The 25,158-nt window shown below is 42.9% G+C and overlaps 1 protein-coding gene across 1 annotated transcript in view; it reads left to right on the plus strand.

Moving 5' to 3' along the window:
* The first annotated feature begins 217 nt into the window (after positions 1–217).
* LOC104492061 (chromosome unknown open reading frame, human C10orf90) overlaps positions 218–25,158 on the plus strand; it is a 37,155-nt gene continuing 12,214 nt past the window's right edge. Inside the window, exons 1-6 of the mRNA XM_010134563.1 lie at positions 218–380; positions 4,060–4,154; positions 6,389–7,472; positions 20,836–21,123; positions 23,152–23,345; positions 24,328–24,529. Of these exons, the coding sequence (XP_010132865.1) occupies positions 218–380; positions 4,060–4,154; positions 6,389–7,472; positions 20,836–21,123; positions 23,152–23,345; positions 24,328–24,529 (2,026 nt within the window). The remainder of the gene's footprint in view (positions 381–4,059; positions 4,155–6,388; positions 7,473–20,835; positions 21,124–23,151; positions 23,346–24,327; positions 24,530–25,158) is intronic.

The following is a 25,158-nucleotide window of genomic DNA, read 5'->3' on the forward strand; positions in this document are numbered from 1 at the left end:
CACAAGAAAATTTAAACAAATCTAATGTTTTAAACAGGATAAAGTATAAACTAATTCCTCCAAGTTACTTTTAATGATTAGTTTTATCTGCTGATAACTTACAGTAGGAATAAGACATAGAAGGACAAAAAGTCTTTAAAAAAGTTTTAAGTGATACCTCAGACATTGTATTAGCTGAGTGATTGCTCTGATGCCTGACCCTGTAGCCAAGCCATCGATGTCCTTTAGCTCTCAGGTCCCAAGTGGGGGGTTAGAGCATTTTGGAGTAGTCAGCAGCGTGGACCTGGGGGCAGTAGGGACGCTGGCTGCCATGGACCTAGGAGGGAGCCTGACTCCCCTCGCAGCTCTCTTAGATGGTGGGCTAAGGATCCACAAAAAAGGTAAATTTTTGGCAGGGTGGAGAAGTTTTCCCTTTTTCATACCGGTGTATTTGTTTTGTGCTGCTGTTTTGTGGTGTTTTGAGGGAAGTGCTGGAGGTTCCTGGAACTTCCAGAGGAGTTCATTTTGAGGTGATGCTGGTGACTCAGGGGGGATGGCAGGCCCAATCAGTGCGGAGTAAGCAGGGCTTGAAGAAGAGCAGAAGAGATCAAAAGTGCTGACATGCATCTGAAATTTGTCAGCGTATGAATAGTAAATGAAAGAAATATGCACCGTTCACGACAAAAAATGGAGATGAGGCCAGGGCCAGTGGTCTAAAGTCATTCCAGCTCTGCCCGGTGTCATGCTGGGTGTCATCAAACAACCGGCCACCCCCGCATGACAGTCTGGATGTGTCTAGCAAGGACACAAAACACTGGCAAAACAACATTATTCATGGACTGCTTTCATGTGTGTCTCAAGTTTTGCCCAAACCTCAGCTGGCTGCAAACCGGACTGTCCTGATCATGCCAAATATTCGCGGTACGCTGTTTTTCAGCAGCACCCTCACCTTTGCAATCTATCTGTGTTTTAGCAAGCTGATTTACAAGTACATCTTTTCTGAATCATTATCTGAGCTGGCTGCCAGTTGGCCTGAGGCAGACATCCAGGCACTCGAGACTGGGAGAATCGGTTCCAGCTGCACTCCGTAATTAGGAAAACCCTGGTCTGTAGCCGGATGTCCTTGCCTTGCCAAGGAGCGTATCCTTTGGTTCAACAAAGAGTATTTGTGAGGAAAAAAAGAGAGTGTGAAGATCTAATAGGACAAAGTTCATGTGCCAGCAATTGCTCCTCTGTTCCTCGTTGCACCTCCAGTTTGTAAACTGGAGAGGTGGGTCACGGTGGGAAGGGAAGGTCTGGGGAGGTTAAACAAATCCTTGGGTTTTCAACTCGGATAGAAATAAGTTTCTCATGCTCCCCACAGAGATGAGAAGTACTTAAAATGCCATTTCTTTCATGCTTCCGCGCCAGGGAAAAAATTAACTTTGCGTTTCGTCGTGTACCAAGAGTTTCAGTGCAATGTGTTTTGTCAGCAATGAGAATTTGTATGAAAACTCTGTATGTGGCACAGTTCAGCTAAACCCTCCTGTTCCCTCAAGTCCCTTCATTTCAAACACAGATTCGAGCTCTTTTTAAAGGTTTGGGGTTTGTTTTGTTTTTTTTTTTTCCTCTCTCATTCTATTGACATAAATTAACAAATGTGCAGCTTCCAAGAATGGATTTAATAATATAATGAAAAATAGTGGAGCTTTTGCCACCAATGCCATTTAATCGTTCTCAGCAACTAGATGAAATGACTTGCCAAAAGTTCGAGTGTTTTCCAGCAATAGGATTTCCACAGTAATGATTGCACAGGATATGGTACAAAACACAATGCAAAACTCTGCTCTGGATGATTTAGCAAAGGAAATAAATATTACCTCCTCTTCTTCTTTCCACCTCTTCTTTCCACCTCACTTCTTCCTATCTCTCCTTCTCCAGAAACAGCTAATGTTAAAGTTAGACAAGCAAGAATTAAGCAATCTTTTCCAAGGGGTCTGTGGGAAATTGGAAGGCCCTACCTACAGATTATTGTAGGTTTGATAACTTACATGTTCTGTGTAATCTTCAGTGTGGACTTTACAACTTGTTCTTTTGTGACCGTGTAGTGCTGAGTCTTTCTCTTGTGCTGAAAATACATTTCAAAGCAATTCATGAAGGGCCATCTGGCAAAACATGCCTGTCTGGATGTGATTTATCTCCAGCCACCCTTCTGGATTTCTTTGCGTGCTCGTTGACATTCACAAGTTGATATTCTCCTGTTGTAGCTTTCCAGCTCGATCTGAGACAACTGTGTTTTCCTTACTGTAAAAGGTTTGAGGAAAATATTGATAACTCAGTTGTCACTTTAATTACTTGTTTTTAAGCAAATTTTTGGATTTTTGAGGTCTTGCCATAACTAATCCAAGAATATCTTCTTTATCCTTCTCTGTGACTTATTCCCTCTTTAGTTGCTTTAAAAAGTAAGACAGACAGCATATGTAGCAGCTCTCTGCTGTGAAGGTGTTCACATGCAGTTCACCAAAGTACCGATACGCTGACAATAACTTTTCCGTAAGGCTCACCCAGCAGTTACCCCTATCCCACTGCTGGTGGATGCAGGTGGATTTTGTCCTTCACCGACAGGGCATCACCACCTCCTTATCGTGTACCACAACAAGATGAGAAGCAGACTCTGTGGGCGTATTGCCTGTGGTTTGTGCCAGCAGTTACCATGATCCAGTGCTAGACTGGGATCACTGCATTTTCACTGATTGCAACCGTGCGTCGTTTCTTTGCCAAAAATTGCATAGTGGGCCCTCTGCTCCAGCTAGCTGCTGGATTCTCTTGTTTTTCCATGCTGTGGCTAATGAGTCCAGCTGTTTTCTTTGCTGCTCAGGACTTTCTGTTGCTCAATGACAAAAGCAAAACCTCTTATTTTCATGCCAGCTATGAATATAGACAGCGGCATTGGCACTTTGGAGCTGTGCCAGGCACGTATTAAAGTATACTTTAGTATATTTTATTAAAGCAGAAAGTTCCTACAACATCCTGTTAGTGTTTGTGATTACTGTTCTGTGGTGGGAATCAAGCTCTCTCAGTGGGGGGTAGACCTGATGCCTTGCCCCTCTTGCCCTTCTACTCCTTAGCTGCACCCAAGCAGATGAAGCCATGAAGCCTGCTGTGGTGGATATGCATTAATGAGCACTTCTTAAAGCAGAGCTGATTTATATTCCTTTGTTAGGATAACATTACAGATAAACTGAGATTCTGCTTTGTATAAAACCTACCAAATTCTGCTGCAGGCTGTCTAAACCAAAGAAAAAAATGCAAAAAAGTCTTACCAGTGGTGCGACACGGTATAAAGCAACAGACAGTAATGTTGAGAGACTTCAGTCCAAGCAGAGAATTTTTGAAAATTAATTTTTGATGCTTATTACGAAGTAGAAAGTAACATAATTTCTGGCAAAACTGTTGTCAGCGGACGTACTGCATCATTGCAACAACCCAGCCTCTGTGTTGTATGGAAATCAGCTCTGTGTAAAAAGCTGCTGACAGGCTGGAGCTCACAGAAAACAGAAGATGACAAAACAGAGACCGATGTACTGATGTAATAGTTATCGCTGAGCTAGAAAAGTGATGATGTAATAGGATTCATGAATATGATTTAAAATCACTGCAGTTCTTTAAAGGTGACTTAGTTTAAATTAAATCAAAGTCACAGCGTCCAGCCCGTTAATGTGTTCATTTGTGCTCCCAGTTCTGCAGGCTACACAAGTGACATCTGTTGAAATCCACATTTCCCCTCTTCCCCGATTCCTCCACCTCATGCCTGAAGCCAGGGAAATCAAAAGCAGAGCTCTTCAAGCTTTGGGTCAGCCCTGAACACACTGTGAGCCTGTCCACAAACCCATCTTTGTAAGAGGATCCCAGGGGTGTTCCAAGTGCCTCTTCTGGGAAGAGGGAGACAGGATCGCTCTGACAACCAGATCCCAGGGCAATCAGATGGTTTACAGTAGCTGTTTCCCTCCTGCCTGCACTCCATTTCAAACTACGTTGTCTAACTTGTCTCCTCCAGGACAACAAAAATAACGTGCCTTTCTCTCTGCGTTTTTTCCCCAGGGGCGGCACAAAGGCGATGGGGCACTGATGGTCAGAGGACATGCCCAGGCCTTCAGCGGGAGAGGGCTGCCGAGAGAAAATCAAGCTCTACCAAGGTAAAGTAAATAAACCACGTTTAGGTAGCAGTCAGCAGAATGCAATCAGATTTAAAAAACAATTGCTGCTTGCTGAGCGGCGTATTGTTTTGGACTTGTTTTGTTTAGCTAGGCTTAGCTTAGGCAGCAAAAAAGCCGAATGAAACAATGGCTCAAAGTTGTGATTCTGTGTGCTCTTAGTGAGGGGGGTGGGAAAAACCTGCGTGTGTTGGGAGAGGAAAAAAAGTTGTTAAAAACACCCCAAGAGACTAAATCAAGTGGTATCCCGAATATCAGTACACTCTGTCTCAGATGTTCTCCAGATAAAGCCGGAGGTTTTCGGTGCACCACAATTACTTTGAGTAAGTGTGTCTTTTTCTCACAAGATGCAGTGAAGCTTGAAAGCTCCCAATGAGCATAGGATCAGCTGGTCAAAACTTAGAGATCCATTTCTTTCCCCAGGACTGGGAGGAGGGAATAATACATATACCCAAGCAGAAAAAAGAATCATAAATTATTTAAAATATTGGTGAGTGAGTTTGAAGTCAATCAGGAGCACTTTTGACTTGCCTTTGGACTCTTGTAGGATGTCTCCATCTGTGCAGCCCTTAACAAAAGAAATAAATGTCAGATTACCTACTGGAGCATGAGAGCTGCATCCAAAATAAAGTATTTCAAGGAACATTCTTTGGTGCTGTGTAGAAATCTCAGAGAAGTTGAGAGTTTTGGAAGGGATGCAAAGGTCTTAACCTGTAGGCAGAAGTAAACGCAATGCAGAAAATATGAGGCAAATGTTGTTACAAACCATGAAAGAAACAAAGAAGGAAGAAAATGCTTTCCCTGGGGCTGTGAAATTATTGAATTGTCAAAACCACAGGCAGCTGGTTTAAAGAGTTGATAAAATTTACTCGGCATTTCACCTCGTTAATAAATTTTCGATCTACCTTTATCTGTTCGGCTTCCCAGATCAGCCTTCCCGAGAGTTACAAAGGAGCCCGTTTTCTGGGTTGTTTCCATGCATGGAGGACAGGAGCACAGAAATGGTTTTCCTCATGGGCGCTGGTGCAGTGTCTCAGCTCTGGCACCCAAGCCCTGCGAAGGATGACCGTGTCACCTGGGAGGTCACAGCTCTGTCCTCACATAGTCTTTCTCGAGGAAGAAGAATATTACGTTTCGTGAAACGCTTGTCAAGCAGTGGCATAGGTTATCAGATGATAGATGCTCAGGTACGACTGAGACGAATTCTTCACGAGCAGGAGCAATTCAGCTGGCAAACAGCACCTAAACCCCGAAGGAGCTCAGATGAGCTTTCATTACGAAGCTAATCCTCAGATTTTGCGTGCCAATTCAGTGTTGTTTTTTTTTTCTCTATTAGACTCGGCAGATCTAGGAACACAGGGCAGGAGCAATCTAATCAGCCAATTTACAGCAGCAATGAGATTAGGCCAGAAGCTTTATTGCATGTGACTTATGTGACCGGCCATGTGGATAATAATAGCAGGAGATTTTAAACTCAGCTTTACTCTTTGTCAGACAGCTTTCACATGAAAGCACCTTCTTTCTCACATCAAGTGAATTAATGTACAGTCTATCAAGATAGATGTTTACAGTCATGGCTGGGAAAATGAATTGGGGCCACCGTCAATCAGTCTTGGGCATATGTGATTTTACCTCATTGATGGGTGCCACCAGGTAATCACAAGCAAGAGGGAACTAATGAATTAAAATAGTGCCCAGAACCCTTGTAAGTAATTATATCACTTCTGTGGGAGGGATCATGGAGAAGTTTTTTGATGCTTATAACTAGTGAGGGTGTAGAGTGGTCAGAACCCTGGTGTCCACAAGTCCTCTGCAGCATGTGATGACACACGTGGACCTTCAGGCTAATGATCCATAAGATATTTAAATGCATTTTAAATTCCAGCACACCATCGTGGAAGAGCAGTTCAGAATCTGAAACTGGCAATTGCCTTTGACATGCCCATTTTTAAACAAGCACAGCAGCCACAAATCCCAACTGCAACAATGAATTACTGAAAATAGTAGTATAGACACATTTTTAATTGTAATAGTTTTTGCACCAGCACAACAAAGTTTTCATTGAAAGACAATTCGGAGCTGATCTCAAGAGCATGTGTTTTTAAATAACGAAAAAGTGTGAACTGAAAGTTGACAACACTGGTAGAGGGTAGGTGAGAAACAGTTACATGTATTGTGGTAGAGTATGTTGGTAATTTGAATCTTTTCATTTGCAGGTATCTCTGTCATCACGAAATACGACACTGATTTCACCGATACTCATTTCACAGATGACCGATGAGAATACATCAAAAGAAAATTGGCCCGCTTTGCCTATGCAGTCCATGACCCCCCAGCCCAGTGCCTACCATGAGAAGCAATCTTTGACTGACCACGGTTCGCTCAACATTCACAGAGCGTTTACGGTACTTCCCAGCAGATTGGAAATTCAGGTTTCTTTAGATGACACACCAGTTCTACCAGGTTCTCCCACTGCAGAGAAAAAACAGCATCAAAACCAGCAGAAAGGGTTTGCCTCCATTACTGTTACGGCCAGGCGTGTTGCAGCGGGCTCTGGTGACCCAGCGCTTGGACCTGGGGCTGTGGAGGAGCCCATTACCACATCACCCACCTTGAGCAAAGTCCCTGCTGCCCTCCTCCACTGGTCTCCACCCGACCACGCAATACAACATGCTTCTCCATTAAAGATTTCTGAATCTTGCTCACAATTAGGTGAAGAGCCACGAAAGTGGCTTCTTGACCCTGGAAACAAGAGGAATGGCGTAGGTCTTCCAAGCAGTGATGGCAGAGAGAAGGTACCACCTTCATTCACCTCTTGTGTCCACCTTCAGGTTTCTCAGCAGTGTCCAAACACCATCTATTATTTAGACAAGTCGCTCAGTGTGTCTATTGACCAACCTCAAATTAAACACCAAAAAATTCATAGATCAACGTTGTCCTTCAATATAAATTGCAGTTCGTCTAGATTAACAGCAGATGGAGTAGATGGCATAGCTAATGGAGAGCCAACAGGGGAGATATTTCAAACAAAGCTCCTAGAAGGCAACAAGACTCCACTCAGGTCAAACTTGAGTGCAGACTCAACAGAAAATAATGTCTTTAATAAAGACAGAACAAATGAAGGGTATTTGGGTAGTAAATACCCTTTGCAGCGTGTCTTTGTCTCTGAACTTCCAGCATTTGTGGATATACCCAGAGGACCTAATAATGTAGTAACAATGAAGAAAGATGATGATCAGCGGTCTGGCAGCTATCACACCACATTTTCTCTCCAGCTTCCTAATTCAAGTGATGAGGCAGGTAAGTAATTTCCATAAACCTCAGTCCAGTGGAGCAGAGGTTCAGGCTGGATGATGGTATACGAGCAGATAACAGTAATCCTTGCTGCTGCAAAGGCACGGTGAGTCAGAGCACAGCCCAAACGTTCTCAGTTCCAGGACTACCATGAATATATTTGCCGTGCTAGTGATGCATGCTGCTCGTCAGATGAGAGAGAAAACTCTGCATCGGTTTGCTGCATTAAACATTTAACCATTTGTAACTGTAATTTATTTTTTAACTCCCAGCAACATGCAAGCTCTTAACCCCTGAAAATAATTAGGTCTTTCCTTGTATAAGGGCTGAATTTCAAGGTATGAGATTAAGAAAGAGGTGGCTGTACTGAGCTTGGGTTTGTGCTCCTTGCAATTAAAAATGCTCTTGTTTTCAGCTTTTATTTAGAAGCCCCTCACAATAAGCCGGGGCTTTTATAACTCATGGCCCCAGGTAAATGGTTTGCAAATCTTTAACGCATTTGTTTCAAACATCTCCAGGCATTTTGCAAACATAAAATTTTCTTTGCAATGTTGTTCTCGGGGAAAGGAAAGCTGCCGTGGGGGTTGCTTCATGCCCCGAGTGGTACGGTCCCTTCTGCTGCACTGGGCTGGAGCAGCTATTTTACAGCCACTCGAATAACCCCAGCTGAGTTTATTGACTCTCCAGGAAGGGGAGTGGGGATGGGAAGAATGTCAATGAGCGAGTCTGGCTTTTACCAAAAGCACTCGGGTTAAAACTTACCTCCCCATGTATCCCGTGACCTTGGGCTACATTTCATTGTAATTACCTTGTTCTTCTACGCCCTTTTTGATCTAAGGGTCAGTATATGAACGTAGGCAACTTTGCCTGTATCTTCATCTTCCCAGTGTGAATGGAAAAAAAGAGAGGGAGGTGAGAAGCTGCATGCTGTCTCACGGGCTGGACAGGGTACAGAACCCGAGCTGCACCGTCCCTTTGCACCTTGCAGCACTTGCTTTCCCATGCCCGAAATTGGTAGGACTGCTCTTGCAGAATTCAAGGTGATGCTTTACTTTTATAAAGTATAATCCGGGTTGTCTGTTGTTGAAGGGGAAGACACAGTGGGGACTAGGAGAGGGGTGATGCCAACCAGTGCTAAAGGGTTGCGGGGAGAAATGTAAAGGGGTGAGGGTTGGTGAGGACCTTCCACCGACTGACACCAGCAAATTGAGCGTTGCAGGTTTGGACTCCATTGCATATCATCCTAATTCCGAATAACAAAGTCCTCCTGAAGTTCCCGTAGGAAGAACTACATATTCAAGGCGTTGTTCAACACCATCTAAGGTCTCGCCGTGATACACCTCAGAAACAAGGGTGAGAATAATATCGAGCCTTCCCTGAGCTACAATGGTAGCCGTGAAAGAATCACTTTTACTAGAAATACTTAGAAAGTGAAATAGAACACTGCTCCTGGTTCCCAGTTTTACTGAAAAGAGAAAATAAATGAGGTAACCAGCTGAGAAATGCTGGCTTTTGAAACATGACTTCCAGCATTTGTGTACAGAAGAATACAGGTGTGAATAAACATGGGAAGCGTTACCTTTATAACTGCTTCCACCTTTTGTGTAAGCAATAATGTAGAATGTAAAGGCATATATTTCTCTTGATCAGACCCTTTGTAATATATAAGAAGGTGTTTATCAGCTTATTACAACTTTCCTGTGTGAAATTCCTATAAATGGCCAGAATAATGCTTCAAAACAACAGTCCTTCTCACCAGGATCCCCAAAGTAATGAGCTCTCGCATCGCCGCCAGCCATTAGATGTGACAAGTCCTAAGAAACCTAGTTAAACGCAGGAGACATCCGCACCACTCGTTAAAATGAAAGGCGCTTGGTATGATTTTTACCTGGGAGAAAATAAAAAAGTGCATTTCCCTTGAGTTCCAAAGCTGGGTGAAGTGAGGGAGGGAAGCGATCCACAGGTCCGGCACTCCATTCTGGTGCAGATCTGGGGCGATATGTTTATGCAATGAAATGTTGGTGGAATGAAATGTTTAAAAAGAGGCAGAACTCGCGAAGAAAGGGGCAGCGAACAGTTTTTTGACTCTGTGTAAGTACTTTAACATAGCTATCCTATGGATTAAGGAACTGCGGAGAGCGCTTCGTCCCTCACATTTCGGATGACCCAGAAAGTTTGGGTTTATATGAGTTTGCAGCTGTAGGCAATTTCTTCCTGCCAGCAGAAGTACAAGTGGTAATAACATCACCATGGCAAAAAAAGAAAAAAAAAAGAAAAGAAATATTACTTTCAAGGCTAGACTTTTCTGTATGAAATCTGTAAATGTCGTTTCCAGGGTGTCTAGGCTGCCTTATTAGGCTCTGAAGTGAAATGAGCACCCAAATATTTCTCTGCTTTACAGGTACTGGGGGCAGGTTTGCTGTTGCCTATGGGGCCGGTTGACTCATGGTCCCTGTGGGGTGTCTTTTTTTCTAATTTTTCGTGTGGCTTCACTCAAGTAATGATGCCTCTACTTATAGTATTACTCATACTATTACACGTTCAAATCCAAGTATTCCAGACTTGGCTTTATGTGAACCTGGATAACCTAATCTAAGGCCCGGCTTTCCACGGGAGGTTGGTCCAGATAATCTCCAGAGCTCTATATTTCCACAATGTGCCACATGTGAAAAGGATATTTTAGGTATATTAATGAAATGTAAATCTTGGCCTCTGCTCGTGGATGGTAATTACACTCAGAAATCCAAACCTCTCAGACTCAGCGTTCACAGCCATGTTTCATGCTATAGCACCCCAAGTATGCAATATGATCTTGTGATTTCACCGCTGTGGACTGTATCTTCTGCTTTGGGTAAGCAACCTGGCAAAAAATTATACGTAATGCTGGAAAATCCACATTACACGTGAAGTCAGACTTGAACTGCAGGAGGACGCAGAGTCGCAGGACAAAACTGTGTTTAATTTTAGTGTGTGGCCAGTGTTTAAATACCTTGGGCAGCTTAAGGAACGTGTACCCATTAATGTGAAGTGGCCCTGAGAGCCACATGACCCTCCTCAGAGATACAACCAAGGGTAAGCCCAGGCCAAGTTCCATGAGGTCCCTGTCAGAAGTGATCGATGGGCATCGCCCTGCCTTTGGTCGTGGCTTTTAACAAGCTGTCAGAACTTGCTAACACTGCTTTTAAGTGAATGGTGCAATTTCCTTTACTGTCTGTAGCTGATGTCTCATAAATACAAGGTAAGTTAAAAATTCAAAGATTAGTCTTGTTTCTGCTGAAGACAGGAGCATTTTTAATCTTAATTTCTCACCTACCTTTCATGAAGAATCTATTCCACGTGAATATCTAGTTTTCCATCCATCTTTTACAATCATTACCTAGTGGGCTTTACGCTGAATTAATAAAAAGGGACAAAGATAATAAAAAGGGACAACTTTAAATTCCTTTTGACCTCTTGATTAAACAATATCACCACTTTACTGAGAAAGATTATAAATGCCAACCCCTACATTTATCTGTTTAAGCTCAGATAATTGTAAATGTCTTGATGCCCGCGCACCTTCACGAACCTCAGTTACGTTAGAAACCGAAATAATTCCGGCTACTGCTTCAACTTTTATAATGTCTAAACTTTCGCTTTTCTATTGTTGTCATGACCCAAACTGAGGAGGATGCGCACGGAGGGTGGGGGTAGATGACAAACTCATCAATCGCACACTTATGAAAACAACCCAAAGGCAGAGAAATCAAAACGATGCCGTATGCGTGGGTCAGCCGTGGAAGGAGGTGAGGGCTGTGACGGCAGGTGGGAACCGGGCAGCGGTAAGCGTGGGCACTGGGAGCCAGCCCCAGCACAGGGGCACGTCCATTGCCGGCGTCCCTTCTCGTGTGGAACTGGGGAATGAAGCACTCAGGAAGGGGAAGAACGTGTTTAAATCAGTGAACAAGACAGATCAGAGAGCTGGTACTGTAGTTGCTCATACTTTTCCCGAAAAAGAACAGCAGGTGATTTGAAAGCATGATTAATTAAAGCAAGCCAAGACAGCGAAGGGAAAACTGAGATGGGATCTGGGCTTTTGGGGTGTTGAACAGCCCCTGGTGATTATAGACTTCTGTTTCCTTCTTAAGAGTTTTATTAACAAGTGCTGAAGCCTGCAGCATATTTGCTAAGGGGTAAATAACTAGACTTCAATTCATTTCAAGAGCTATTTTATTTTTTTCTGTACTGCGCATGTGTGTGTATATATATACACTCGTACTGGACTCAAATTAGAAGAGCTGGTGCTGTGGGATTTCGATATGCACTACCTGCAAAGCAAAAAAAAAAAAAAAAAAAAAAAAAAAAAAAAAAAAAAAAAAAAAAAAAAAGGTTTTATTTTAAATACACGTTGAAAAGCCTCTGGTATTTGAGACATTTCTATATTGAGAAAGTATTTGTAGGTCACCTTTAAACTAGTATAATACAGTAATCAGGATGGGCTAATGGAGGCAATCTTAATACTGAAGACTATTAATAGTATTTACTTTCAGTTATTAAATAGTATTTGCAATGTTGTGAAGAAGGAATGTGGCCTATCTGGTGTTGTCCCCTCCTCTTCTCTTTATGGGAAAGTCACCATGCAATAACACGGAGTACAGGATGAGCTTGTGTGAGGAAGGAAATATATATATACACACACGAATGAGATATAATTAGAAAAAAGCTGTTCCTTACAATACGGAATTTATTGTATAGAAACTTGAGTAGCTCCAGCTGATGCTTATTAACTCCCCAGCCTGTGAAAGTGGACAGCAGGACTGATGGGGAAGACAGGAGAAATGTGAAATATGGCACAGAAGATTTTACTTCGGCTTGCACCTGCTAAGCTTGAGGAGCCAGCTCTCCAGCTGATGTCAGCCAATAGAAATATCTGCCTTCAGAAGAGTGACACTGATTTACCTCAGCCGAGAATCTGGCTGGGGCCGTTACTGACTTGGCATTGTGGACATAGCAGCTGGCACTGATGTGTTAAGAACAAAGGACCACATGCCAAAAAGCCCGTTAAAAGGAGCTCCTTTGATGCTGCGCTTCATCTGGTATAAATTTAAAATGGAGGAGGCTGTCAATTTTTCTTAGTCTAGACGTTTTGTGTCATTGGGTCTGTGTCACACTGCAATGTGACCTTCGTGTCCTGTATCAGATGCTGAGAAATGGAGGACTTGGTCCGTACAGATGTTGAAAACTCAGTGAGGAACTGGCAGTCCTCATTTGCGAGCGGCTCTGGAAGATGCTGCCAGCCTTTGGGACAGACCCCAACCTGCGTGATGGCAATAGGAGTCGCTTTTCCTTATCTTGGAGCTTCTTAATTTGTTTTTAGGAGGAAGGGGATGCCTCCTCTTATCTGGAGGGCCCTGGTTTGTTTATGGAGCACCAAGCTCTTGAGCTTTGCTCTTTGTTTCAAACGCCTGCTGCTGTTTTTCCCATCATGGTGTGAGGAAGGAAAGGGGTAATGGCACTCACTGGCTGTAAGAGGAGAAGCGAGGGATCAGTGAGGAGGAGTATTCTTTCTTACTCCACTTATTTAGAAAAATTACGGGACTAGGCTGGTTTTTGATGGTGTCACTGGTGATTTGGTGGCAATGTGATGTCACAGTGACCCTGGCTGTGATTAAAGCCCCCATTTTCCGGTGGCGTTAATCATTCTTTAACAATTTCTCTGCACTTTTAGGCAACAAGCAGCCATGGGTGTTTGGGAGGATGGGTGTTTTTTCTTGGTTTTTGTTTTTGTTTGTGTTTCTTTTTGTGAAGCTTTTTTTTTGTTCGTTTGTTTTCACTTGTTTAAGGCCGTGACCCTAAAATAACATGACTGGAATTGAAGGAGCTCCTCGCCTTGAGGATGCGTGTCTTTTGCAGATTAAAAGCTGACTTCTGTACTACAGGGCATAGCAACAAACCCGTTGGGTAGAAAGACCATTGTTTCCCTAGAAGACAGAGGATGTCTGTCCTGTTAGTGATGATGTTACAGGCAGGAGTCCTAGGAGTGAAACTCATAAACTGGAATTATTTTCCCAAAGATGATCACATTGGCTGCTGAAGATCCAATCTGAAGTTCAGCTCTCCTTGTTTCAGCGTGTAAAAGTTAAGGGTTTGGTTTTCTGATGTTTTCCATCTCGTTCAGGGTGGACATTTCTATCTTGAGCTGTCAGAGCTGGTAAAAATGTGAGAGAGTTTGAAGTGAAAGACTCTGGAGAGGACCAGTCACTTGTTAGCTCTCAGAGCAAGCAGTGGAGGACTGAATACTAGAATCATTAGGAATGATGATCAAGAGAAAGACACGGGCTCTGTGAATTCGATGCCTGCACTATGCCACTGGAGTAAAAAGCCTCATTTTCCCCTTATTCACACTTGGTTTAAACCAGGAGCAACTCTTCCGCAGCCTGTGAAATGAGCATTTGGCTCGATCTGGCTGCGGTAAATAATCAGAGCTGAACAGCTAGGTGTCTTTGACATGATGAGAATACCAAGGGGCCGATACGTTTCTTATTCTGCAAATCACCATTTAAAAGTTCTGAATCACCCTGAACAGTTTTTTTGGTTGTTTTTTTTTTTTTAAAGTCACTCTGCATCAGTTTACTCTTTGAGTCTCTACACTAACTTCTATCATCGACATCCTTGAAATGCAAACACAGACTGAGATTTTGTTACGTGGATGCTGCAGGGAATGTCTCAGAAGTACAGCAGCAAATATTTTCGATAACCGCTGCCATGGTTCTTAACGATATGAGCAGAGATCCTCTCGTGTTACAGACATGGCTTTGGTACAGCGTGGCCACAAAACAACGATGAGTCGAGGCATGAGTCTAAAATCTGATTGTCTTCAATGAGAAAATAATTACCAGGTGCTTGACCAACCTCCAAATTATGAAGGTTCAATGAAAAGGGAGTGTTTTTCCTTTTATCCTGTCTCAGCACATAAGAAGCAAAGGGAAAAAAATGTTAGCAAAATACACAAATGCTATCGTCGACCAGCTGGGTATTGGGAACTCACTGGTGCAAGCAGTCGAATCAAACCTTGTGGGTGGATTATTTCCTGACCACTAAAATATTCCGCAGCAATAATACACTCTCATGATTCAGAGTGTAAGATGATCTCCTGCAGGTGCCAGGCAGGAACGTTTCCTTTCTGCTGGTGCAGTCATTGCAAATTACACTCTTGTTCCACCAAGCCCCTCCACGCGCAGTCAGAGCTGGTGCGTCACGTCCTGTCCTGAGCAGCACGTTGCTACCCATTAGCTCCCTGAAATAAGTGATGTTCCCTTATTTAACACCACGAGGCAAGATTGAGTAATTATTTGCAAAGAGTTTTGAGAAAACAGATTGGCAGTCACCACAGACTTATTGTGAGGTGCTGCTGATTAGCTGCATTATGGGATTGTTTGCTCTGAAGCCAAGTGTTGGGCTACTCTAATTTTGCCAAAAGCCTCCTTAAACAAGCTGTTTCTTGACATCAAGAGGCTCTTCCTGCTTTGGGCTGATCACAGATATGAAGCCTAGTAGTTCTTAGGTTCACTTGATAAGCTTTCTCTTTTAAATGATCACAGCTTTCTAGAGTCAAATACCAGCTTTTGCAGAAAGCAAGCACCCTCCTTCTGAGAAATGTGTCCATGGCTGTCAATGTCAATAGAAAAAAAAAAGAAAAAAATCAAAACCCAGAAGAGCTAGCTAGGAAAAAAACCAACCTGTTTTGTTAGAGATAATTTTTTAGTCTAGACTCATAACTTGAGGTGTTATTGATATAGCTGAGATAATTAAGCCTTCTCCTCAGCAGGCAGGGCTGTTTGAGGAAGCGTTAGTATAGGTACGATGGCATGTTCATCGGGAGGAACAGCCTGATTCTCTTGGTTCAAGCTTGCCAACATACCTTGACTTTGTGTCTTGACATTTCTGGGGTTGGAGCTGAGGCTGTGGCCCAGCCCTGGTTTTTAGGATCCAGCCCCAGGTTTTTATTGAAAGGTAAATCCAAGACCTCGTTAAGCATTACATTTTGATTAGAGATCACAGGAAGAGCTACGTTACTGTCAGGATTATTTACCACTCAGATAGTTTCCATGGATGCTAATGCTAACAGTGGCTGACACTGCCCCTTGCAAACAGGTCACTGGACGAACATCAGAAGGCAGGTAGGGACATAGGTCTCACTGCTGCTCAGCAGAGATTTTAGTGAAAACATCTGATTTTGTAGCGCTCCTTGCTGACTGCAGCTTGTTGACTGATTGAAAGTGATGCCTTTTCCTTGGCAGTGGTCTGAACAATAAATTATCCACCCTATCTTCTATCCCTTGACAAACACTGAAATAACTAATAATGTTGTCATTGCTCTCAGTGTTTCCATTTTTCTGTGTTACCAGGCTGTTGAGATGTTGCGGTCTGTTTACTTATATCTAAGATTGTATGGCTCAGGAGTGGTGATACTTGATTCATGGTAGGAATTGAGCCATCAGTCTTTGTCACCAGGAGGCTGGAGTCTTGGCTTGGGTTATGGATGGCTGCTTCCCTGCTTGAGGCATGTACGGGCTTCATACAACCTACACCTATATAAACCTGGGTCTAAATCCTGATGAAGGTAAAAGTTGCTTACGTTTAAGGAACATTAATTGCTGCTCCTCTCTGCTTGGGGTAGCGGCAGCATTAGCTCCCATCACGGAGGTCTGGGAGCGCTCAGCAGACCAGGAAATGGGGCTTTTATTCAATTAAAATAAAACCCCACCAGCAGGTGGTCTCTAAAGTAAAGCCTACCTACGGTGAGGATGTCTGATCTCATTAACAACACGCGGTGAACCACCACTGCGTGTCTCCTTCCCCGGCCGCCTCTTGTCAGGCTTGCTTGGTGGTCCCGCAGGATTTGTGGAGCTGTGCATCCGTTAAAACGAGCCTGCGCCAATTTCAAAGAAGCGCTTTGTCATGAATCGTCACAAATGCGCTCTGAAAAGCTGAGTGTTATACAAAAGTATGAGAAGCTGCATTATCCTGCGGTAAAGTACAGAGGAAAAACCCCAGAAGTAACAGTGGAAAAGTGTCTGTTTACCTGAATTGTCCGTGTCTCAGGGAAAGGCAAGTTTAACCTGCTGTAACGCAGGGTCACTTCCTGTTAGCAAAACCCCCTGAAGGCAGAGGGAGGGAAATGTAAAAAGATACTTTACAGTAAAACAATAATATACTTATTTTACTCAGAGATCAAGGATTCTTTAAAAGAAAAAAGAGCTTTTGAAAACCTACCCCTGGTTTCACAGAATATTTTTGACTCAATATCATATGGTTTTCACTAAGTCATTATATAAAAATCGAACCGTTGTCTTTTTCTTTTTTTGCACAGGGCAAAACTGACTTTTCTCTGAATGTAATTACAATTTTGTGCCGTAACTTTTCCTCCTGTAAGCAGATGGACTTGTACAAATAGGCTCTGTATTTGCTGAATTTTATTAATGGAGTCATTCAGCTTTCTGTTTCTTCAAGTTTCGTTCTCCTGTATCTCCCAAAGCATGTCTTTGTTCATTAGTTCTAAAGACTTTCTTCAGCAGCAATAATAGAAAAACCATCGTGGCTAGTCATCCAGTTGCAAGTCTAGCTACTCTCAGAGGGGTGGATATATTTCAAGTTTGGGGATTTAGATATACAATTCCAGATAGGCTTAATGAGAGTAACAGTCCGAATTCCCCACGCAGTATATTAAAAAGGGATCCAGAACGTACCGAGGGAAACGCTGTGATCTTACCTTTAAGTACCTTTGCCTTTTTTTTTTTTTCCCCTAAATATCATTAACATCTGCTTTCGTTAGTTCAGGTAACTGACAGCTGCCTTGAGGATGGGGGAGCTGATCTTCGGAGCCCACGCCGGATTTGCTTTGCTGTGTTTTCCTGGCGACTACCTGCGCCTGGGTGTACCGCTTCGATTCGAAGGTTAATTCAAGAGAGAGTTAGAGGAAAGAATTTACCAGATTGGCTCCATTATTATCCTGATTGCCTTTGATGTCAGACAAGGACAAAGCGCACTTTTTCTTATTGCCTTAATTAACAAAACCAAAAAAATCCTCACTATACTGTGACTCTAATAAGGATTGAGAGAGGATTTAGTTCTAGTATTGTACATGATCTAAGGAAGACACTTTCCAGGCAGAAAAATACCTAAATTTTTATTTAATACCTGAATTTCAGAAGGAATCTTGCTTGCTTAAATCCTTTCTTAGACATCCTTTTTTTGTCATAACATGCCGAGGAGCAGCCATCACCTTCTCCTGCTTTAGGCCCCATTCCTAGTTTTGTTCATGCCTTTCTTGACTTTCTCTCCAATCCACAGCTTTGTAGGGATTCCCCAGCCCTTATGCCACCGGTGGCATTTCTTTAACCAGGGAAGGAGGGCAGCGCAGAAGGGAAGGTGTCTCCATTTGCACTATGTGTAAGAAGATTCCTCGGGCTTAATTCTCTGTCCTTGAAGGTTACCGTACTCACGCTTGGAAGCCCAAATCCACAAATAACTAGTTTGGTAGTTAGGAGTAAATGGAGTGTGAATACTCCAGGCAGCTCTTCCTTCTTTTGTTCAGATCCACATTCTGAGATGTTAGAGAGATGTGACTTGGAGACAACTCCTTCACTCGTTCTCATCTCCACCGCTTCATTCTGCTACCATGCGGCTCATTTTCACCACCCTGGCGATTTGTGCTGTGGTCTTGGATACTGATGCCCAGCCACAGCAGATAGCCTCCCCTGGGGACACAGCGGTGCTCTGAGCGATCTGACTGTCTCAGTGAAGGAGCTGTTTGGCTTCACAACACGCACATTTGTTGCACAAACCACTTCTTGATATGAAGGCAAATTATCTCCTACTGTGATGCTGCCGCAGACGAGCAGAAACTCTTTTCTCCTTTCCATTTACTTCTCTGCTCCTCTCTGCTTTCTGCTGGCCAGTAAACTACTTTAATTTAAAAGATGATTTAAAGAGATAATCTATTTTCCATTCAAGTTCTTTCTGTGCTTAGCTGCCCTCTCTTTTTGCTCCCTCTGTCCTTCTAGTATTTTGGCTGCCTCTGTGAAAAGACTTCCTTCTCTGCTGCTCTGCAGTTACTTCATGCTACCTGCTGCTTTCTTCATCTTCTCCTACTGTGCTGCCTGTTTCTACCTCCTCCCGCAAGCACTCTTTGATTCCCATGACCCCATTAATCTGTCCAAATGTTTTTTCCCTCTGTATGTCATAAAACATTTGTAGAAACATAATGTGTAACTGCAGGTATGGGATCAGTCAGGGACTGAAGCAGCAGATCTCTGTGTTTGTATGAGCTCCAACCCAACAGAGCCTATGTACAGAACTGAGTCTATCCAGTTTGTGGAGAGCATTTGCATCAAAACTTGTTTCCTCTGAGAAAAGAGCTAAGTTTTGACAAAAGATAAGGCAAATATTTGCCATGTGTGAAAAGCTAGGAGAGAAATTACACCAGAGGAGAGGGAGAGCTTGGATGCCAGCCTAGAATTTGGGAGCTCTGTGTGCTGTTCTTTACTTTGACCAGGTTTTCTGTATGGCTGTGAAATTGCTTAGGATGGGGTTCATCTCAATGAATTTAATTTGAAAATGCATGAGTAGTTGTGGTTTGGCTTTTTTTTTTTCCTGTCTATGCTGATCATCAGGGATTCCTCACTAGAGGATGCCCTGAGATGTTCTCTCCTCCCCATATGGGCAGTTACAGAAAGGAACTTCAGGTGTTAAAATCCTTCTGATCTACACAGTACAGGAAAAACACTAGGGGCTGTACCTTCATGCCTCTGATTTCCTCCAAAATAGAGGATTATCAAAACCAAATGTGAGCCATTCAGATCACTAGAATGTGTAGGGGACCTTCGTTTTGTGGCAAAGAGTATTTCTCATCTATCACGAACAGATAAGGATTGGGAAAGTGAACTGAAAGCTTCCCACACTGCTCTGCAGGGTCTGATTTTTTGATTGAGGTAAGGAAGTCTCTAACGTGATGTGTCATCTCAGCCTTTCGCATGGACTGGATGAATGGAGAAACCCACTTCTGATCTTTCCTTTGTCCCCAACCAAGACGCTGGAAATAAGTGTTTAGAGCGGGGTAGCTGCTGAGGATGAGTCAGCAGAGAAAAGAATTACGTGGCTGCTTTTAAATGTCATGAAACTCCAGTTGTTTATTAAATGTCTTATGTCCCCAGTATTGAACGGGGCAACCCCTGCCTGGTTTGTCTGGGTTTATGGTTAGATCCAAAACCCATCGTTTTGGTTTTTTTTATCTTGTACCTCCCGAATCTCAGTTGCCTTCTTTCAGAGGTTTTTAACAGCGACTGATCATTCCCATCTACATAAGTCCTTCAGTCTTGGGTCAGCCTGTGACTAGGACTGGCAGTAGGCAATACACGCACCTGACTGAAGAGGAAGAGCAGAATCATGCTGTGCACGTGGCCATGTTGGTGCCTGCCTCCCCAGTTTGTCCTGGGTGGTGCTTTACAGGGACAACAAATACTTCCAGTCTGTTCCTCCTTTCTCCCCACCGCCTTGCTGATCCTGGTTCCCTTTCCAAGCTGTCCTTAATCCTTTGGGTTTCATTTCCTATTTTTATTTTTTCCTATTCTATCACCTCTTCTTTCAAATCTTTGCTTAAAACACACCTCGGAAAATGGACTTTTCTCCTTATTTGCCCACACTCTTGATGTTCTAGGATTTTGCTGGCAGTAGTAGCTGGATCATCTTTTAAGGTCTGTATAGCACAGAGCTTACCCAACTAGCTCTGTCGCCTTTGACACGGCAGGGCCCTGCAGTTGTAGCTGCTGTGCGACACCCTTCTCATCAAAACTTCAGGGGAAAATGATCTTGTACAAATTGGACTTCTGCACAGAAGTAGAACAGGGCGTTAGAAACGTTGGAGATAGGTGATGTTTCTGAGGCAGCCGCTCCACTACAGAGAGGTTAAAACCCTGATCCTGAACCTCTTGGACCTCAGTTTTCATCACTGCCACCACTGGATCCATAAATATGATTTTGACCAGGTTTAGCCAATCTAAAATGTTCTTTTCTCATGAATAAGAGAAGAGACAAAGACACAGAGCACACCTTTATTGTCAGAGGACTCCTGACTCCTTCCACACTGCCCATCAGAGGGTAGATGTATTATTTAGAATGGCAGTTTATTTTTGTGAAGAGCATCCTCTGTGATTATTTCCGTAAGTGACATTTGGTTGCAGGACAGCTGCATGGCAGCCGTGGTAAAATTTGTATCAGCCACAACCTTTGAAATACACCACTGAAAATAAAAATTAGGAGGACTAGAGGACTGAGAAGAAAAATATTCCCATGTTATAGAATTTGGGGTTGTTGTTTGTGTTTTTCACAGGAACACAGGTGTTGGGGAGCAAGAAGCAGCAATGCACCATGGGCAGGAGGAGCACGATGGCTGCTCGCTCTCTTCCAGATATAGCATCCAGAGTGGCAATGGCTGCTGTGACTGACATCTCATTGAAAAAGAGAGATCCCTCCAAAGGCACCTCCAAATCCAAAGAGATCAAAGCAAAGAGCATCCCGAAACCAAAAATGTCTGTCTCCAGTAGTATGTGCAATATAAAAGCTTCATCAAGAATCCTCTTGGAAGAAAATGTTCACAGGCAAAACCAGCTCCTAAAAAGTAAGGTACAAATCCTACTGCGGTTGTTAGGAATATGGTTTCAATAATAAGATGAGATCAGTCTCAAAGAAAAAAGTGAAATAATGGAAAGTCAGTTCGGTTTTGTCCAGCTTTAAGTGCTGCGTATGAGTCATCTGGTGAGAGATCAATCAACTGATCTGACTGTATACATTGCTATGGTTAATAGAAAACAAGATTAAAATGAGAAAGATAGGCTTACTTCATAAGGAGAGTCGAGAAAATCTTGAAAAAGCATTAAAACTGCAGAGTCAAGCAGTCCCAGCCCAACCAAGAGCGAGCAGAAGTGAGGTTATTTTTACAACCTTTACCTTTCTTTTACTTCTGCAATACTTTTTTGTTAGAAGTCGCCTGAACCGTGTGGTGTACAGGCATCGCGTGAAACACCTCGTTTAGAGAGATTATCATGAAGAAAAAAACTGAAGATGTTCCACAATTAATTATTAACCAAGTTTCAGCATATAAAACATAATTTCTCCCAGTTCAGCACCAGCTGGGATGTCTTGTTTCCAACATTTATTCTTGTAGCTAGAATGAAGTTGACGCATGCATAAGGTATTTTTGCAGAAGACAGCTGAGATACGCTATAGACTAATTTGGGTTTAGCGTCCATAGGTTTGTGACAGATTTGCTCCAAGAATACCTTAAAAATGTTATAATGGTCATAGAGCTTTTTTTCTTACAGAGCTTTTTCTTACAATTTTTTTGTAGGCAGGTAGGCAAAACTTTTTTGTTATTGACTATAAAGCTACTGGTTAAAACACCCGTTTAGTTGGGAGAAGCCTCTGTTCTGCCTTCAGTGCCTGAAGTTAAATCGTGCCATTTCACTAACTGGAAGTGACTTAGTTTTACAAAAGTGAAGCATCCACTGAGACCTATCAAATATAAAGTTAATCAACACCTCTGTAAACCTGGCTTATCGAGGAGTTTTATTTCATGTTCACATGTTCCAAGGTTTTTTCCAAAATGTTAACAAGAACAGTATTAGGGAGGAAATACAGCTCAGGCTTTTATATGGCAAACGTACCCAACGCAGACCATTTTAATGTATTTTTTTAAGTAGAATATAATGTGTACAATATGTCATAAAGAGGAAAATATTTTAAGTTCATTGTAACCAAAAATTGAAATAAAACAGTAATGGGCTTTATTCCCAGATATTTAGTTCTAGAAATCACATTATTTGGCAAGGAAGAAGTACTCCAGTGCGACTTTTCAAAATAGTTCATATGGAAATCTTCTGAAGTTCCTTTGTTATTTTGGATTAATTCTGTCTGCAAATGAGAATCTTGTCAATCCTAATTTTGAGCACATAGCCTCTTTTGGTCCTAATTCATGCAAGAAGTATCAGTCATAGAGCATTAAATTGTAATTTTAAGTGTAGAAAATGATCTTTTTGTTGTCAGTGGAGGACTTTGTGAATTGACAGCCTTCATAATAATATGCTGTAATGCATGGTAACCTTTTGCTTTTTTTTTTTTTTTTCATGGAGTCCTTCTGCTGGTCAATGAATATATAGAAATGATAGAAAACAAGCTGTATTACCAGCAAAGAAAAAACCAAGAGTAGTGTTTATGAAAGCCTCAGTACGGTCGAAGGGAAATAATATGCGATTAAGGTCCATAACAATACGTTATTTCCTACAATACGCGCAATAAATCGAAAGGAACTCAAACTGCACATCTCAGCGTGGAACCTTTTGCTTCCCATGATGTAACTGTGCTACAGAAGTGTCTTGCTCTTGGGAAGCAAATACCAGCAAACAGAGCTAAGCATCCGAGCGGTTTAATTACGCTTCGGTGGGATGTCTGGCTTAATGTGAAAGATACCCTGGGTGTCACAGGGCAGCGAGCAGCACCTATGATTGGATTTGATCTATTCTGCTTAATGAGGCCTATTAATAATACCTTGGCATTCTGATTCCAGAAATTGCCCTCTATGTCTAATGAGGTGGAGAGACCAATAAAAAATTAACCATGCACTCTTAACGAACTTTTAAATCTCTTGAAGGTGATTATGAATTCTGCGGTTCAAGTGACAAAATAAGGGAGCGCGAGGAGGAGGACGAGCGGGCGCCAGCCAGCAGGGTAACACTATCCGCGCCTCGCTCGCCAGATGCTACTCGTGAGAAAAATGACGTGCTCGCCCGGCCAGAAACCGGCTCCCAGCCGGAGAAAACTCCGCCAGCCCCGCGAACGCTGCGGGTAAAATATCAACTTGTTGTTGTGGTCATTAATATGAGGATCTATCTTTTTATTATTATTCTGGAGTATTTGTTCTTTTTACTTCCTTTTTTTCTTCGTTTTTCTTCTTTTCTTTTTTCTCCTTTTTTTTTCCCCATTTTTTTTCCGCAGATGATGTTTGCTTCCTGAAAAGTGGCTGAGGGCAGGAGTTCACATTTCTCTGATTTTTCCTCTTTCCAGTGAAGTTTTGGTAGATTCCATCAGCTGCCAAGACTTTCTTGGCTGTCTGGTTCCCCTCTCTAAGCCCCACCCACCAATCCAGTAAAGGAACATGGTAGAAGTGTGGGGATTTACAAATTTCCCAAAGACTCTTTTGACAGTTTAAACTGCCAATTTCTCAAGTGTACCCGACATCCAGTACCGCGGGGCAGGTTCATACCATGACCCTGGGTTGACACCAAACCCCAGCAACAGACTATGCTTTCCTGTCTTCTCCGCCAGTGAGTATTGCAGACCAACCTCTGCTCCTATCTTCTGTCCTAAGACATTCCTAAATGTTGAAGCAGCTTTTGACTGGAGAGCGTTTTCTTTCTGGATCATCCATGAACAGATCTGCATGACAATCTACATAAACAGGAAAGCGTGTGAACTGTCAGTGACAAGCTGCTTGGGTGATGGGGTGAGAGAAGGAAATAGGCAAAACATCAAGAACCTGAATTTGGATGACTTATATAAGTGTGTAATTCAAAACCCTTTGGATGTGTTTTCTGAAAGTTGAGGGGTTATTTTTTTCAGAAATTCTCCTTTGTATGATCTCGAAATTTCACACCAAGGAGCTTCCTAACTGTAAAAGGTAGAAAGACAGATGGGAAGCCAGTTTGCTAACTTTCGTACAGACGAGTAACCATTTTCATTGATAACCTCTTTCTGAACCCAGTAAGATTTTATCACGTTTTTTTTCTTCCTCTTAATTCCCTTAAAGCAGTTTCTCTGTTTCGTTTAGGAAGCCCTAGAAATCCATAACCCTCAGTTCATCTCTCGTTCACAAGAAAGGCTGAAGAGACTTGAACATATGGTCCAGCTGAGGAAAGCCCAGCAGAGCAATGCGCCTGCGAGCAGCCAAGGAGCTCTTCGTGTTCGCAAGCTTTCCTCAACATCCACGTCAAGCAGGAAAAGGCAATACACCATTCCTCACCCGCTCAGCGGTAAGTTAAATTGCAACCAGCAGCGTGTCTGGAGCTGTGGCAGTTGAAGGAGTCTTCCTTGGGTACTTTTTGTCATTGTCATGTGCGGTTGTGTTGTTCAGCATGATTCAAGTCGCTGCTACTTGTAGACGTGATAGCAGTAATAGAATCACAGGCTGGTTTGGGTTGAAGGGACCTTTCAAGGTCACCCAGTCCAACCCCCTGCAGGGAGCAGGGACATCTGCACCCAGAGCAGGGTGCTCGGAGCCCCAGGGTCCAACCTGACTTGGAATGGTTCCAGAGATGGGGCATCAACCACCTTTCTGGGGCAACCTGGGCCAGGTTCTCACCACCCTCACTGAGAAAAATATCTTCTAAATCTCCCCTCTTTTAGTTTAAACCCATCACTCCTTGACCTGTCACAACAGCCCCTGCTGAAAAGTCCCTCCCCATCTCTCTGACAGGCCCCTTTAAGCACTCAGAGGCTGCACAAAGGTGTCCCCAGAGCCTTTTGTTCGCCAGGCTGAACAAGCCCAACTCTCTCCCCTGCCCTCACAGCAGAGGGGTTCCAGTCTTCTGATGATAACTGGCATTTCATACCTGTCACAGCTCACAGAAAGACCGGTTTGGGGAGAGAAGTGACAGGTAGG

This window comes from Buceros rhinoceros, unplaced genomic scaffold (assembly GCF_000710305.1).
Source record: "Buceros rhinoceros silvestris isolate BGI_N320 unplaced genomic scaffold, ASM71030v1 scaffold10764, whole genome shotgun sequence".
NCBI classification, from domain to species: domain Eukaryota; kingdom Metazoa; phylum Chordata; class Aves; order Bucerotiformes; family Bucerotidae; genus Buceros; species Buceros rhinoceros.